The following is a 16,406-nucleotide window of genomic DNA, read 5'->3' on the forward strand; positions in this document are numbered from 1 at the left end:
ATCAGTCCAGCAGCAGCAGGGGGGAGGTGGAGGGGCAGGCTGACAAAGCCATCCTCCTGCCGGGCTGCTGGCTGACGTTCGAGGTGTTTCCGTGGGCAGGAGGCTGATGGGGCACAGGGAGGCTTCGTGCGGCTTTACCCGACACCTCGGCAGGGTCAGGCACGGTGACCGGGACAGTGGCTGTGCCTGTTGGCAGCTGCCTGTGCGTCCAGGTGAGTCAGAGCATCCACCTCCAACGTGGCCACTGGGCTGGGAGCCCTCGGGTGAGGCTCAGCGCCTGCAGAAAGGTGCGGTGGGTGGATGGGCTGCGATTCCGCTGCCTCTGCGAATTTCTGTCTGCTGGGTGTGCTGAGGGTTTTTTTTTGCTGTGGAGCTGTTCATCAGACAGCTCCCGCAGGTGGTGATCGACGTGTCCCCATGGCAATGTGAGGGAGACAGATTTGTGCAGAAAGCCCCTTTTCATTCAAGCATTCTTTCCACACCAGGCCTGCAGCTGGTTTATCTAAACCCCCTCCACATTTAATAACATCTCTAAAAAGTCACTACCATATTCCAAAATGTAGAACATTTTATTTAAAAAAAATAATTTACTGCATCTTATGTACAAACTGCAAGAACGTTCACTTATAAAACACTGACATCTAACTTGTTGCAGAAGCTGCAGGCAGGAGGAGCAAGCTTGCCAGGCGTGCTGTGTGCACACCCGGCTGGAACTCCAGGGGGATGTTTCCTTCTACCACTGAACCAGCTCCGCTTGTCTCCGCAGCGCGTGCAGCTCAGGGTTCACTTACTATCGCACAAATGGAGGTAAGCCCCCAGCCCAAAATGATGTGCAGTAGGTTTAGGTGCTCTTAGGTAACCCATTCCTCTGTGAGCAGTCCTGTTTTATTTCATGGCATTATGGAGAAAAGATAAAATCTAAGAAAGAGGGGTGAATCTGCACACCCTGTAAGATTTAATACTCTGGCTTTTCCCTCTTGCTGCCTTAGGAAGCTCTTTCATGAACATTTCTAAGATTTCAAGCACAACAGAAAGACCAAGATTTCACTCACACCTAATTCCATAACGTTTGCACCCGGTAAGCGATCCCACCAAAAACATGGTATTCACTGTGTCTAAACACCACAGAATCAAGCTGTTACTTGAGGACAAACCCCATCGCTTGGAGTTAACAGCAAAATGCACATTGATTTCAAGGGGACCAAGGATTCATTGAGCAAAAACCGGGACCAGGCTCTAACCCGACCTGCTCTGTGCTCTCTTCGCAGGCGGCTGAGCCACTCCAGCTGGGAACAGGGAAAGAAACCCCGCACTTGCGCTCCCTGCAATGGAGACGGGCACAGCTGGAGTAGGAGCTGCTATAAACACCTGCTGAACCAGACCTGCTCCTCTGTGCGCTCCGCGGCAGCCTGGCTGAATCCTCCAGCCTCAGCCCTAACGAAACCTGCAGTTCCCTGCAGAGTCCAGAGCGCTTCTCTTGCTAAATCCCTGCTCCCAAGTTCACTTTGCAGCCCGGCGAGGTGTGGGGAGCATCCACGGAGCCAGCGGCCAAGCAGGGCTGCTCAGCACGCCACGCGTGCCACGAGGGCCAGCTGCCTGCCGGTTATTTCGTACAGCATTTCCGCGATGAGCTCAACGATGTCCGCGTTGCCGATAACAGGTCGGAAGAAGAGATCTGTGATGAGGGTGGGAGGGATCGATTTTAAGGTGGAGGCGATCAGCAAAATGCGGGCAAAGCGGCCTTGGTCCTCTGGGTGCAGGGGCTGCAGGACCTCCTGAAGTGCTCTCTGGGCTTCTCGCTGGAGGCTCTCAATGTACAGGGAGGCCCTCAGCCCTGGGACATCTGCCGGGAGAGAGGAGGAAAAGCTGGTGATGAGGGAGACTGGAAAACAGCCCCAGGTTTCTCCCATTCCCACCCTTCCCCCTCCGCGTTTCTCAGAAGGGATCTCCAAGGCCATTGTAATGAGATGTGTGCAGCGCTACTGAGACATAGCTATTCCAGAGCTGCCGTTTGAGGGAGGAAGGGTAGTTAATTGGGCAAACTCATGCTTTACCAAGTAAATCCCAGGGTCCTTTATTGTCCGCAGGGCTGGCAAAGCTCTCTGGCTTTTACCACTACATTTGACATCCCTCCTCCCTGCTTCCCGATCGGCGTTAAGGATAAGGCGACCAGCCCTCTCCGCACTCGGGCCTGCCCGCACTCTGAATGGCTCCGAGCCAAGAGGTGAGCATTTAGATGCTGACGTGTGTGCGGGATGTGCTCTCCGCCGGCAGGCAGAACCACAAGGGCTGGGCACTCACCGGGATTGAAGAGAATGGCTCCCTTCAGGTAGGCGTATTCCTTGGGGCTCAGGTCAAGGCTCCAGAAGGTGTTGAGGCAGCACTGCAGCCGCTGCACAGCGGCCAGCGTGGGCTGCGTCCGCTCAGGCTCCTGCCGCTTGCTTTGGCCGTGGAGGAGGATCTTCTTGAGCATGCTGGGGGCTGGGGTCTCCATCACCTCGAAGGTCACCATCTCCTGAACCAGCCCCAGGAGGAAAAGGGGGACCCAGCAGCTGTCCAGCAGCAGGAGCTGATCCTCTCGTGGCAGGAGGTGGAAGGAAGGGAGGTTTTTGATAAAGCTGATGGTTTTTACCAGCACATTGGAGGCTGCCTGGCAGGTGACGTGGGGTGTGCGGAGGCAGACGGTGCGGCGCTGGTGGCAGAGGCAGCGCTGGTGGGCTGGGCTGCAGCTGCCCCGGCTGTGGTTGAGGTTCTGGCTGAGGAGGGTGTAGAGGATGGCGGTGCGCTTGTCCTCGCTGTGGCACTGGCACCTCTCCCAGTCCACGTCCATGCTGCTGGTGCTCATAGCTGAGCTGGGTGGCTGGATCCTCAGCTAAACTCAGCTCCTGCTACAGCAGATGAGAGAGGGGCATAAAATCCCTCCCAAACTCTCCGTCACAGGCTGGATTCTCCCTGTCCTCCCAGCTCTGCCAGCCCATGGCTGCTCAAACCAGCTCTTATAAGGCTGGGTCACAGTGTAACACCCCTCCGCAGCCTTGACCGCTCTGTGATTAAGCAGTCCTCATTAAAAAACCCCACCACCACCCAGCTGTCCCTGGGCTGATTGGCTGGGGCAAACCAGTTCATCACGCGGCACCAACGGCCATTTTCTCAATGAAGTGCCAGAGGCTCAGGGAGGGGGACAGCGGGTTGGGTGGCCTTATCGCGATTACCCAAACAGTATAAACAAAGTCATTAACCCAGCCTGTACCATGGCACCAAGGCCCCGCGCTGTCATCGGGCCACGCTGTGTGGCAGGTGTCACTGCCAGGCGGTTCACACACACACAGGGCACTTGTCTGGGCCCTGTGTTCAATGGCCTTGGAAAGAGCAACCTGGAAGTTGTTTTATCAGCGGTTGTTTGCCTGACCTTGCTGACAGGAGGCTTGTTGTTACAGTTGAGAAAGAAAAACCCAGGGAACTGGCGGATGGTGGTGTTTGGTCCCAGGCAGGGGCCACCGGTTCGCAGCTCCCGGAGGGAACACAGGGCAGGGCAGGGCACATTCTCCCATTTCCACCGTGAATCACCAGGTGTTTTCACCCCTGGAGCAGCTGATACTGAGGCAGGAAAGCAGCAACTTCTCATCACCCGTTTGCAGGGGGCTGCTGGCATGGTGAGGGATTCCTGCGGCAGCCAGGGCCCCCCCCACGGGGGGCTGAGCCGGAGGAAGGGCCAGAGCCAGGCCTGGCCCGGCCCTGCCCTGCCCGGCGGCGCGGCAGGGGGTCCTGGGGGCAGAGCAGGCCGCGGGGGGGTGTTGGCACAGCCCAGGGCAGCCCCGCGGCTGCTCCCCGGGTCCACGGCCCCCGGGGGGGGGCTGAACAAGGTCCGGCCGAGACACGGGGCGGCCCCGGGCGGCCCCTACCCCCACACGGGGTCACAGCCCCACCGAGCTTTCTGGAAGGGTCCGGACAGGCCGTTGCTATAACAACAGAGCCCCGCGCCTGGCGTCCCGCCTCCTTCCGGCGGATTGGATGAGGCTTCAGCCAATCCGCAAAGAGAGCGGAGCGGACGGGCTCCGGGATTGGTGGGCTGGGGGGAGTAGGGCACGTGCTTCCGTTCGTGCCGCTTCCGGTTCCGGGCGCCGGCGTGAGGAGCTGGGGCGGCCGGCGCGGCGGTGGCGGGCAGGATGGGGCTGAGTGCGGAGGAGGCGGCGGAGCAGGAGGACCGCTTCGATGGCATGCTCCTCGCCATGGCCCAGCAGCACCAGGGCGGCGTGCGCGAGGTAGCGCTGCCGGGCCCGCGATGGGGCGGCGGAAGCTTTTACCGTTATCCCAGGGCGGGGGGAGGGCGGGCCAGGGAGGAACGAGCGGAGGTGGGGGCGGCGTGGCCCCTTTCGGGTCCCCGCGCCCGCTCCCCCCCCCGGGTCCCGGTCCTCCCAGGATGATGCACGGAAGGCAGGTATCCTTCGAGAGTGGCGATAGCGGCCTAGGCCTGCGACTGCCCCGGAGGGCGCGCTAATTAATTACTGTGATGCTAAGGAGGGGCTGAGGAGCTCCGGGCTGCGCCCTCGCCGCGGCCTCGCACGCCGGCCCCTGCTGCCTCCGGGCATCACACGTGCGGGCCCCCTGCCCCGGCGGAGGCCTGTGCCCCGCACCGCAGGGGAGGCGCCAGGCCCTGTGCCCCACATTCCCAGTACGACCACTTGGCAGCAGCCCCCTGGGACCTGATGGGTTTAGACTCTACCGTGACACGTGCTGGAACGTGAACGTGGTTCCCCTCCTGGTGCTTGGGGCTTTGCTGACACATCCTGCTCTGAGGGCCCCGGTGCTGAGTGGTGGGAGGGTTGGGGAGTGTGGGAGCACCCCCCTCATCAACTCTGTGGGGAAATGGCCCCAGTAACAGCTCCTTGGACTGCAGGGAAACTTGCTTGTAACATTGACAGGACAGAACTCTTGGGAAATAAAGATTAAGTGCGTTGAGGGTGTGGATTTCCATAGGGGTGTTTGGGGGTGCCAGTTCATAACTGCTAATTCATCTGTGATACCTGGCGAGCAGCTAGTAGTTATTTTGTGAAAATAGACAGGAGATGGGGGAGGGTGAGCTTGCATGCTCTGAGGGTTTAGTTGTGCAAAGGTGCAAAATACAGTACATGTGTATATCTGTGTACATATGTGTATATATGTATGTACACATATGTACCCACCCACCCAGATAACTCAGGTGACAGCTTGGCGTGTCGGAGTAGTGGTACCTCCAAGGTGACCTAAGAATAAACTGCTTGCTCTTTCTTCATGTAAACCACACAAATGCCTCTTCTGAAAACTGGGAATCCAGGAGCTGGATCTCCACAAAACCCACCGGATGTTTTCTCTGGGAAACGGTCACGGGGCTGATTTCGATATGATTCTGGCACAGGCGCAGATAGGGAGTACACAGAATAAAGGCTGCTCAAGAGACATGAGGCTTGAAGTGATCTGGTCTCATTGCTCTTTTTTCTCTTCACCCCTTCTCCCACTCCAATCCCTGTTTCCTCTACCAGCTTGTGAACACATTCTTTAGTTTCCTGAGGCGTAAAACGGATTTCTTCACCGGTGGAGAAGACGGAGTAGCAGAGAAGGTAAAAAACCAAATCCTCAGGCTTTTATGTCTTCTAATTTATGCACCACCCATGTCTGTGCCATACTAACACTTCCCTGCCTGAACAATGCATAGCATTACAGTGTACTTGGGGACCAGCAGCCCGTGATGCTGATGAAATACATCACTGAAGCAAGGTAATAATGCGTTGCCCCTGTTGGGGTGAGGCACACAAGATTGCTTGTTTGAATGGTACCGATGGTACAGGGTTTTTTCACCACACTCTGGCCAAAGGCTTGTTTGTAAAGCAAATCTGCCAGACACACTGACTTAACGGTAACAGACACTGCAGTGTTGATAACCCCGGGTTACCTTGTTTGTTCACCTCAGAAGAAGCACAAAGTCCACATCTCTGCCCATGCGGCTGCACCTTTGTCTCGGGGCTGCGGTGCCTGTACGGGGCGAGCGTGCTGGGGAGCGAGCCTGGGCATCCGGGCGGCCTCTTTGGCACCTCTTATCCTGCAGGTCTTCCTCACCCAGATTGAGAGCTGAAAAACTAAATTGTTTTGCTGTAGGGAAGAACCAGAGCATCCAAACACGAACTGGCCAGGCTTTCCTGCTTGTACTTACCAGTATAGCAGCTGTTCCCTTTCCTGGGCTACTGGAACTCCCACCAGCAAAGCAGGCACTGCTGCCGTGTCAGGGCAGATGTTAATCGCTAACACAGTGTGTAACATACTTTGTCTGGTCTCTAAAGTGCCAAAATGAAGGCAGCTACAGGATGGGAAGGAGGATGGTTTCAAAGAAAGATGAAGCTTACTGTCGTTTTTCTTAGACTAGAGAGCAAGGCTCCCCAAATTCCTGGGATCTGTGTGCTCCCAGGGAGTGAAACCCTGGGCAGCATTTCAGAGGTGAGCACTGGCTGTTGCTTTTGGAGGCCCTGTTGGGGCAGTTCCCTTGCAAATCTGTGTCTGTGCCTGTAAAAGAAAAGCATTTATGTCCTTGGGTGGTATCTGTTAAAATGCTTTATGATCTTCAGAAAAGGTGCTCTCCACAGAGTCTCTGACACCATAGTAACCACAACAAAAATTGAAGAAACTGCTTTCCCAGTCCTGCTCGTTCTTTGGCATGAAAAAGAGGAGAGGGTGGGCAAGTTGTCATCGTTAATGGGGTGCCATTTCAGAAGCCCTTGTGGTGCAGAGTGAGGGGGGTGTGGGTATGTTGAGCGAAGTGCAGTGTGCACACACTGACAAGCTCGGGCAACGTCAATAGCTTGCTCACCGTGGCTCATCCTGCGGTTAGGAACAGGCTGGGAGATACATGTCTTGAATTCTGTATCCTAGGAGACACTGGACTCGCATTGTGTAAATATATCTTGCTTTCCCTTTAAAACAAAGCAGAAATACTTGGGGGTTGGTTACGAAGCTACAAGGCTGGATGCTTGGGGTTGCTCTGGAAAGGTGCTGAATTTCCTCAGAATTTTCTGGGATATAGGTAAACTAAGACCTGAACCCCCATCTGAGAAATCTCTCTGCTCCAGTTCCTTTTCTCAGGTTCTCAGGTATATTGTTTTCTGGAGCAGACTTCAGCTCTCATACGTGCAGCTTTGCACACCGCTGCTGGCGTTATCGACCATGGGGCAATTGCTCTGGCTTCCTGCCTGTGTACTCAGCTTTTCCGCTGAGCAGTATGGCCGTTTGGATCAGAGACCTTGAGATTTTGCTTTTCGTAGTCACAACAACCTGAGAATTTGGAGGGAGGTTTGAAGCAAAGATTAAGTGCAGAACACAGAGCTTTGCAAACATTTCTCTTCTAAATCGTGACACTGAATCTCCATCTACTGCCCAGGGAAAAGCCCAGCCTGTGGGAAAGGTCAATTCCTGCTGGAATTGCACAAAGGCCAAAAGAAAGGGAGAATTTTTATTTCTCTGTTATCTCCATGCAAATACACCCCCTGCCTAAGGAAGAACTAGGAAGGGCTACATTTAAATAGTTCGAGTTTTCTGCTACTCTAGATTTTCAGGCAAAAGACTAGAGTGAAATGAAGTCACAACATCTGGATGACTAACAGACGTTTCTTGTGCTCCTCAGTAGGCACTGAGTTTGGCTTCATTTGGGTTTGAAGAACTGGTGATTTTTTTAAAACCCTCTGAGATGTGTTCCTCTCTTTCATCAGCTCATCACAGATACCTTCAACCACCACAACAAACTAGCTCAGAAGGAACGGAAAGAGAAGAAGGCTCGTCAAGAGGCAGAGAGGCGTGAAAAGGCAGAGAGAGCTGCGAAACCTGCTAAAGAGAAGCAAGACGCAAACGAGCCAAGGATTAAGGAACTTACAGATGAGGAAGCGGAAAGGCTGCAGCTGGAAATCGACCAGGTGAGAGCGATGTCTGGTGCCTGCGGGTGCCATCTAGGTAGTCTCCTCCGCTGGCCTGCATGTAGCTCGGGTAGCAGCGAGAGGTTAGCACGGCTCAGACTTGTCCCTTTGCAGTGTCTGGACCACCAGAGTGGAGCAGGTGGTGTGCTTCCAAATTCAATAGAGCCTGGGCTCAACACTTGCGATTTCATCTGTGTTCTCCCATAACTCGCTCTGCCTTCAGCAAGCTCTCACTGTAGCAGCACCTGCTTTGGTCATCAAGGTGTGAGGACCAACGGTGTCTTCCCCTTGGCAGTGCCGCTTTCCTGTAACACTGGTCCAGGGGCTGAAAATTCCCCATCAGTCTTGGGTGCGGTTTGCAGTCCTGCTCTTTAGTTTCAGCTGAAGAGGCTGAGGCCATCTAGTGTCAGATCAGCCAGGAACACAAAGTGCCAGCCCTTGTCTGAGCGTGTTTGCTCTCTTTTTGAACAGAAGAAAGAGGCACAAGGACAGATTAACAGTGTCCCAGTGAAACCCTCGCAGGATGAAGGTGAATCTTTGGATTCTAACAAACAGGTAAAGCTCATCTAGAGACTTTATTTTAGGTGGAGAAAAAGATGTTTCTGGAAAACCATGAGAACCCTTCTGAATGTGAGGGGGTGTCCTGTCTGGCTTTCTTTAAGAATACGCGCTTAATTCCCAAAGGCACATCTGAAATATGGGGTGGGAGTTCCCTTATAATTATGTTTTAACAGAAACACCTGCTTGTTTCAGGCTAAATTTGTGTGAATATCAAATACATGCACCTTACCTGCAATTCTTATAAAACCCAAGAACTGCTGTTACAAGTGAAAGATAAATGGAAACTTGAAAAGCTTTTTTACACTTTAAATTGTTTGCTTAGGAAACAGATGACGAAGAGGAGGATGAGAAGGATAAAGGCAAACTTAAACCCAACTCTGGCAATGGGGCTGACCTTCCAAATTATAGATGGACACAGACTCTTTCAGAACTGGATGTAAGTATTGCCTTCTTACCAGGATCTGAGGAATCTGAGATAAGGAATAAGAGCGGGTGCTGCTAAGGATGGTGGAGCCGATGCCCTGTATCTCAGTTGCCAGTGGAAGATTGTTAGTTGTACTTAACAGCAGCATTTCAATAGCTAGGAGAGAGCTTGATAACTCAAGAAAAATTCCCAGAAGCTGTAGTTAACTTTGCCAAACCTTGGTCTTGTTTTAACAAGACATTAAAATCTGCTTCCCTTTTTATGGTCCCTTTGAGGTGTTGGCCATCCTGTTGCCAGACTTACTCTTGTGTCCTTTCACCTCCTGCTCGCTCAGTGTCCCAAGGAAAATATCATGTGCTCTGTCTTATTCTGGTGAAACAAAGGGAGAAAGTCTTAGAACAGCGGCACAAGAGGGTAAGGAGAGACTTCACTGCTCAGCTCCTGAAATCTGATCTTTGTCTGGTCCAGCTGGTCGTGCCTTTCAAGGTGAACTTCAGATTGAAGGGGAAGGACGTGGTGGTGGATATTCAGAGACGGCGCCTCAAAGTTGGCCTGAAGGGCCATTCACCCGTCATTGATGGAGAGCTTTTCAATGAAGTGAAGGTGGAGGAGAGCTCTTGGCTGATTGAAGATGGTAAAACAGTCACTGTGCACCTGGAAAAGGTAAAGCAGAATGAATCGGGGAGGATTCAGACTTGTCTGCCTCTTCCCTGGTGAAATAGGAGTCTGACAAAACCTATGAAAGCCCTGGGCTTTGTCAGCTGAAACAGAAGAACTGTGCTTATCCTTGGTACAATGTCAGTGATGCAACTGGAAGTGGGGTATTGCAACTTCCCGCTGTCTTCAGCTTAACTTCATGCTAATTAGGATATCCAATTAATTGCTCAGTAGTTCAGGAAAAGCTGGAAGGAAATCGGTCATTATAAAGTTGTTCTTTAATGGAATAATGCCATATTTTGACATCAAAATCCAGGGACAGACCTTATTACTTACTGTGTCCCTTCTGGGCCTCTCCAGGTGATCTGTTTGTAATCCCATTTGCGTCATGCCAAAAGTGACATCTGACATGCTCTCAGATTCCCCAGCTGTGGAAATTCAGGCTACCTAAAGTTGTTCAGAACGAAAGTAGTACCCTTTATCCATGTTCAGATTTTACTGATGGAAAACTGTCAAATAAAGTTTGATTCCAGCAGCTTTATCCTGTGCCCGAGACGTAAAATTCCTGGAGCAAGTCCAGGAAGAATAAAATATTTTTGCTTCTTCATCCTTCAGATCAACAAGATGGAATGGTGGAACAAACTAGTCTCCACAGACCCAGAAATCAACACCAAGAAAATTAATCCAGAGAACTCGAAGGTAAGAACTCCCCACCCCCCCACCCCACCCCTCTTTTTACCGTTTTACTGAAAGGAGCCTTCTCTCAAATGTGCTCACACTTAGCTTGCTTCAACTCCTATGACTTTTTTTTATTTTTTACCAGCATAAAACCAATACTGGGAGTACTGCTGGTATGATGATTCAAATGAATGAAGCTGGGTGTATTGATCTGTGTTTGTATAAGTATTTCTGCAGCCTGTGCACACAGCATAGCGTAACCTCAGTGTATGCATGTTCTCGGCCAGCAGGGTGTATGTATGGGTTGAGACAAGTTACTCCTATTTTAATAGAAGTCCTTGCTTTTAGTTGTCAGACCTGGACAGTGAAACTCGCAGTATGGTGGAGAAAATGATGTATGATCAACGGCAGAAATCCATGGGCCTCCCCACATCCGATGAACAGAAGAAGCAAGACATTTTGAAAAAGTGCGTAGACCTCATTAATTTGTGGGTATTTGCTTTCCCAAGCCCCTCTCCTCTTCCTCTGACCTGAAGATGTGAGCAGAACACGGGCTGGCCTTCAGTCCTACCTACGTTCACATCTGCCGTTACGTAGATCTGTAGTTACGGAGCTGTTGGCCAGCCACCAGTGTCTATAAAAGCCCCTGGGGGTAGAAAGCATAACGGGAAAATTCTGGGAATGGCCTAGCTCTGGAATTGTTTTAATCTGCTGATTTCAAGTCCAGAAAGCATGTCTGGGACTGGAGGTACCATCTCTCCTGAACTTTAATACGGTCTTGATTGTTTTCTAATCTCCCTCTACTGAGCAGCCCAGATAATCTCCCGCCCTCCTCACCCCCACCAGGCAGCTGTCTCCAAGCCAGCAGCGCTTTTATGTCTTTATTGTCCTGTTTGGCATAAATGCACCTTGGCAGGGAAATGACTTGGGGAGCTCCCAAGGCCGTTTGGGAAGGCGTGGAGGCAATTCTGGGTCATGCATCCTCTTCAGCAAGCGCAAACCCACGTCTTGTCTCAGGCCTGGGAGGAGGATTAGGGTAGCAAGCCTGACTCCTTTTCCTTCCTTGGCTTATCTGTGGCAGCAGAAGCTTCACTGACCAGCGTGCCCAGTACGGCGTCGGGTGCAGCTGTGTTAGAGCAGGGATCAGACTTCCCTAGTGTTGAGCTGGCAGAAGGGGAGGCAGCCCTCCTGGGTGGTGCACGTACAGGACACCTCGCTGGCAAGGTCACTCGCTTGGTGCTCGGGAAGCTCGGCTTGCGCGCAGACTGGCTGGTGGAGAACAGAGGGGAAGTTTAGACTTTGTTCAGGCCAAAGTAGACTCCTGACACCCAGGTGGATCCTGACCTCTGCTAGCAAAGCCCTCCTGGCTGCTAAACAAGGACGCTGTTCTTGCAACACATGTTTCCGTAGACATGGAAAGTGGAAGCGCCATGGTGGCGTTTCAGGGAAAACCATGAGAGGAGAGCACGGAGGAAGACGGAGGCCTGCCCTCACTTGTACTTTACGTGTGAATCCTCCGCGGGGTTGTGTGTTGTATCCCGTGGTGAACCGCGGGGCAGAGGAGGCAGCTTCTGCCTGCACTAATCGCTCCTGAGCACCCATAGGCACGGTGTGGCATTCTCAGAACTTTTTGATGTGGCAACCTGAGTCCAAATAGTCCTATCTGCTGGGATTGCAGTACATTTGGAATCAGGTTGCGCCTAGCCTGAAACCAGATTTCTCTGGTCACGTCCTTCATGAGTTTTCACTGTCGCAGCACTGGAGATATTCCCCATGTCCCCAGTAATGCTTAAGCTAACAAGTCGGAGCTTAAATCGTAATCTGCCCTTTCAATCTCCCCTCTGCCCCACAATCAGTGTCATAGCTGCTACGTGTCTGTCCGAGAGGTAACAGTTAAAGGGTGTGTGTTTGATAATTAATAACTCTCATGTGTCTGGACTTGCTGACCTTCATGGCTGGTAGGATTACTGATACCACTGACCTGAGGAAAAAAGCGTTTGTAATACGGGGAGTGTGCGCCGAGGAGCTCAGCAAAACGGCCCCTGCTGTGGAGGAAGCAAACTTGATAGTGCAGGAAGTGGGGATGCTTTACCCCCGCAAACAGAGCTGTTCTGCAGCTCCTGCTGACTCATACCCAAGCTCTTGTCTTTATTTTCCTTGCAGGTTCATGGAACAGCATCCAGAAATGGACTTTTCAAAGGCTAAATTCAACTGAGCCCTCCCCTTCTCCCCCCCCTCTTTCAGTCAGCCCGTTGAATGGCGCAGGATATGTATGGCCGGATATCCCTTACCTTGGGCAAGTAAACACTTCCAGCATCCCCACCCGAGCTTGCTGTGGAGGCAGCTTCATGAAGTCCTCGGTTGTCCTGTGTCAAGCAGAACGCAAAGGCACCGAGGCGGCCTGCAGCAGCTCCAGTCGGAGCCATCTGCGACACTTCCCCGACGGCAGTTAGGAGAGAAGGAGGGCTTAGAGCACGAAGGGTGTTGGGGCCCCAGGAGCCAGCCTTGAGAGCTTTTGGGATGTACCCTTACTGTGTCGCTTAGCTTCATCTTCTGGCTCTTCAGAGCTCCTGACTGACTTTTTGCCATTTCAGTTTGGCACCAGGTACCTCCCAGTTTTTACTCCCTTCCCCTTGGCTTTCCTACTCTCCTATGAGAAGAAGGGCCAGTTTATATTGTAAAATAATTCTTCTGCCTCCTTGGGACAGGAAAACACCAGCCTAAAAAAACAGCTACTGCAGTAGAGACAGGCTCCGTTCCTCCTTGCTGCTGCTTCTGTTCTGGCCAGAAGCGGAACAGGTTGAGCCCCACAGGGCTTCAGGGGGGCTCCTATCACAGCTGGAAGGTTGACCTGCTGTCCTACAGCAAGGGAGGGCTGGAGGGTCTGGGTGTGTGTGTGTGGGTCTTTGGGGGTGCTGTTCCTGCCGGGAGTGTGTCTCCTGCCTCTTGTCCAAGAGCCTCTCTCCCTGCTGACTACTGACAGGCATCACTGCGTTCTCTTCTGAGCTCCCGCTGACAAGTGGCATTACTCTGCATGTTTGTATCTTTGTTAAAACTGCGGTGCAACATAGAGAAAAAGAAAAAAAAAAAAAGTGGCACATTTCCAGGCAGAGCGTGTGATTTCTCCCGCGATCCAGGCTGGGGTGTTAGCTGGGCTCCCTGCTCGAGGCTGCTGTTCGCTCCTTGGCTGAGGAGCAGCAACCGGAGCTGCGTCTCCCTCGGGAGCGCTGGTGAACTCTGTGCCCAGCTTAAACACGCGGGGATGTCCAAGGCTCATGGCTCCAGGCTCCGCTCTCCATGTCGCAGCACATGACTGCGCCGAGGAAGCCACCCTTGCCCCAGGTCTCCTTTATGACGAGCTAATGAGGAAAGTGTCCTGAAAGCCTGGGCTCCTGTTAGCCCTTTGCAGGCTACCCCAGGTCCCTGCTGCTGTGGTTCTTGCCTTTTGCCTCCCTGAAACATTTCTACCTCCTACCAGAGGGAGCGGGCACAAACGGCTGAAAAACCTGTTTGGGCAATGTCCAGCCTGGCATTGCACCTGGTGTGTTTGGGGGTTTGGGGGGGGTTTTGTTGTTTTTTGTTTGTTTGTTTTGAGTAGCAGGACAGTGTTTGCATTTAGTCTCCCAGTTTTATAGGCTCTTGAGGTCAAAACCCAGCACCCACCCAGCTGAGCAGTGACCTTGTGGGCAAGCAAGGACCCAGGCTGGGCCAGCTGCCTCTGGACTGCTCTGCATCCTCCAACCCGTCCACCTTCCAGCACCCGCACACGCGCCTCTGTGCTTTGGCCCTGATAAAAACGACAAGGTTTCCTGTTACTGTAGGAAACATCGGACTGGGCTGGCTTCTGAGTTGAGCCCTGGAGCAAGCGTACCTGCCAGCACCTGCGCCAAACCGTGCTGCGTGGGGCGGGTGAACTGGGAGAGCTGAGCTGTGCTGGGGATGCGGCGAGTTTCACGCCGTTCTCAGCTGTGTCGGAGGCGGCTGCTGCTCCCTGGGCTTGCCGGAGACCGGGGAGGCGGCTGGGCTCTGCACCGGCAGCAGGATCCGCATCCAGCCCCACCTAAGCAGCAAGCGCAGGCAGGCACCAGGGCAGCAAACGGGGACCAAACCAGCGCCCAAGCCCAACTGGTGGCTTCATCATTTCCCCATTACCACCTCAGTCCTGTAAGTGCCACCAGAAACCCCGAGTCCAGCCCGATAGCTGGCAGCTGCCTGGATGTAGCAGCCGCAGGGTCAGCAGGTCACTGTCACCCGGCGTTGTGCTGCCTGCCCTAAGCGCAGCGTCCCATCAGCGTCACCAAACCCCACGTCTCGGGGCTGTTCCTGCGCTCAGCCCCGGCAGGGCTGTGGCTTGTGAGCCACCGCGGTGGCCGGGGTAATGGCAACGGCAAAGCTCCCCGGTTTCCAGACCTGGCTGGTGTCCCTTGCGGGAGGTAGGTTGGGCAGCAGCTGAGAGAAGAGAGTTAAGACACAAAAAAGGCAGCGGCAGGAGCCCTGGAGGAAGCTGGGGGCGATTTTGGGGGGTGAAGGAATGTCATTTTGCCTTTCAGGGGGGTGAAGGGAAAAGGCAAACAGTTCTGGGAGCTCGGGCCGTAACCGCAGCTCCGAGCCCTCCGGCGGGTGAATGCCCGGGGCTGTTTATGAACGCGGCTGATCCCAGCGCTATCCCTGGACTTCAACCCTTCCTGCCAGCGGAACAGAAGGTGTTTCTCCTGTTGGCCTTGTCCTCTGCAAACACCCGGCTGCCACCGACTTTCCCCGGGCCAAAGTGACTCAAAAGCACCCTTTTGTTTCCGAAAGGCAGTTTTCCCTGGAATAAACCATGCCAGGGCAGGACAGCTCTGGTCCGAGCAGCTGCAGAAGTGGCTTAAAGGATACAAAGCTCCACCTCGGAGCTACTGGAGAGCACAGAGCGTGGCCACGTCCCCGTGACCAGTGAGGGACACACCGAGCACCAGGAGGGACGCTGGGGACCGAGCCCTGCAAGCCCAGCCCTGCCTTGGCTCCCGGCAGATGCTGCCCTGCCCAAGCCCTGCAGACTGGGGAGGGCTGTGCTGGAGGGTGGTGGGTGATGAAGGGCCCTTTGCCTTTTCCATACCTGTGTCAAGGCACCTGGAAAAGCCGTTTTGGTGCTGCCACCCATCGGAGCTGCGGACAGCCCGGAGCTCCTCTGCCCACTGGGCCCCTTCCCATGTCCTTTCAAAGCAAAACCTTGAAGGCATACAGGCTCTGCAGAGAGATTTCCATACGGTAAAAGTTTCCCCTGGACTTTCTTTTTTTGGTTGTTTTTTTTTTCTCCCCTCCCTCTCCTTACAGCAGCTCTTGGCTTAGCTTTGATTAATGAATATTGCAGCTCAGCCTATTTGGGAAGCGGCCCAGACTGCAGGACTGCTTTGGAAAGAGCAATGAAACAGCAAAACCTGAAAAGAAGGAGCCGGACACGCTCGGTATTTAACGTTACCGCTGGCTTGGAGGAGAAGCCACAGCTCCTCTGTCACTGCTGAGGGCCAGGCTGCAAAGGATTAGGGTCAATCCATCCATTTTCCGACTTCTAAGCCACACTGAAATAAGTGATTCAGTTGCTCAGGGTGTGGGTAAGGAAGGTGCAATTCTTTAATGCTCAAAGCGTCACGCAGCCGTTCCCAGGGGAGTTACTGCTCTTCCTTACCCCGAACCCAGGGAAGCGCTGCCGGGGGCTCGGGCTCTGCGGTGCGTTGGATCCTGCTGCAGCCGCTGCCTTAAAGAGCAGCATTTCTGCAGTGTGGCCAGGATCCGCATGGAGCGTGCGGCTCTAGAGAGTCTCCTGGCAAAACCAAACCCGATAACATCAAGCAATGTCTTCAGGAAAAGAAGGGCACCCAAATGGGAGTACCTGCACCACAAGAGCATGTTTACATGCATGCGGTCAGGTAAAGGGCTCTTGTGTTTCTAAGGTGGCCGCTTGGGCAACCAAATCTTTCTGCCAGATCACTCAACACCAACGCTCAAGAGCAAAAAACCACCACAGCAACAGCCAAGACGGCTCCAACACCCGCAAGCACGACCTTCCGCAGACCACAGCGACGTGGATTTACTCCGCGTGCAGGTGTGAGCAGGGAAACCCACGCTCCGTGCAGCAACCTCAACAGCAGGAGAGCTGAACACGGGACTGA

At 53.5% G+C, this 16,406-nt stretch overlaps 2 protein-coding genes across 4 annotated transcripts; one reads left to right on the plus strand and one right to left on the minus strand.

The window, feature by feature from the left end:
• Positions 1 to 550: 550 nt before the first annotated feature.
• NR0B2 (nuclear receptor subfamily 0 group B member 2) lies at positions 551 to 3,054 on the minus strand. The gene is made up of 2 exons (XM_040586120.1): positions 2,302 to 3,054; positions 551 to 1,843 (listed from the first exon to the last, which is right to left on the minus strand). The coding sequence occupies exons 1-2, from the start codon at positions 2,843 to 2,845 to the stop codon at positions 1,563 to 1,565; spliced, it is 825 nt and encodes a 274-aa protein (XP_040442054.1). The 5' UTR covers positions 2,846 to 3,054; the 3' UTR covers positions 551 to 1,562.
• NUDC (nuclear distribution C, dynein complex regulator) lies at positions 1,882 to 13,327 on the plus strand. 3 transcript variants are annotated; one of them, XM_040586118.1, is made up of 9 exons: positions 1,882 to 2,329; positions 5,520 to 5,597; positions 7,734 to 7,934; positions 8,406 to 8,489; positions 8,818 to 8,931; positions 9,388 to 9,582; positions 10,192 to 10,275; positions 10,603 to 10,721; positions 12,418 to 13,327. In XM_040586118.1, exons 1-9 carry the CDS (start codon positions 2,237 to 2,239, stop codon positions 12,467 to 12,469), a joined length of 1,020 nt encoding a protein of 339 aa, XP_040442052.1. In that variant the 5' UTR covers positions 1,882 to 2,236; the 3' UTR covers positions 12,470 to 13,327. The 3 variants fall into 3 exon arrangements, with proteins under 3 accessions (XP_040442052.1, XP_040442049.1, XP_040442050.1); XM_040586115.1 differs by lacking the exon at positions 1,882 to 2,329 and adding an exon at positions 3,453 to 3,653; XM_040586116.1 differs by lacking the exon at positions 1,882 to 2,329 and adding an exon at positions 4,103 to 4,262.
• Positions 13,328 to 16,406: the final 3,079 nt, after the last annotated feature.

Source organism: Falco naumanni, chromosome 3, assembly GCF_017639655.2.
Source record: "Falco naumanni isolate bFalNau1 chromosome 3, bFalNau1.pat, whole genome shotgun sequence".
Classification (NCBI taxonomy): domain Eukaryota; kingdom Metazoa; phylum Chordata; class Aves; order Falconiformes; family Falconidae; genus Falco; species Falco naumanni.

Bases quoted from the DNA above. Each gene is read 5' to 3' on its own strand.
- NR0B2 (XM_040586120.1), bottom strand. From the start codon at position 2,845: ATGAGCACCAGCAGCATGGACGTGGACTGGGAGAGGTGCCAGTGCCAC. The intron at 1,844-2,301 runs GTGAGTGCCCAG...CTCTCCCGGCAG, and splicing joins AGCCATTCTCTTCAATCCCG to ATGTCCCAGGGCTGAGGGCC.
- NUDC (XM_040586115.1), top strand. From the start codon at position 3,468: ATGGTGGTGTTTGGTCCCAGGCAGGGGCCACCGGTTCGCAGCTCCCGG. The intron at 10,276-10,602 runs GTAAGAACTCCC...CCTTGCTTTTAG, and splicing joins TTAATCCAGAGAACTCGAAG to TTGTCAGACCTGGACAGTGA. The intron at 10,722-12,417 runs GTGCGTAGACCT...TTTTCCTTGCAG, and splicing joins AAGCAAGACATTTTGAAAAA to GTTCATGGAACAGCATCCAG.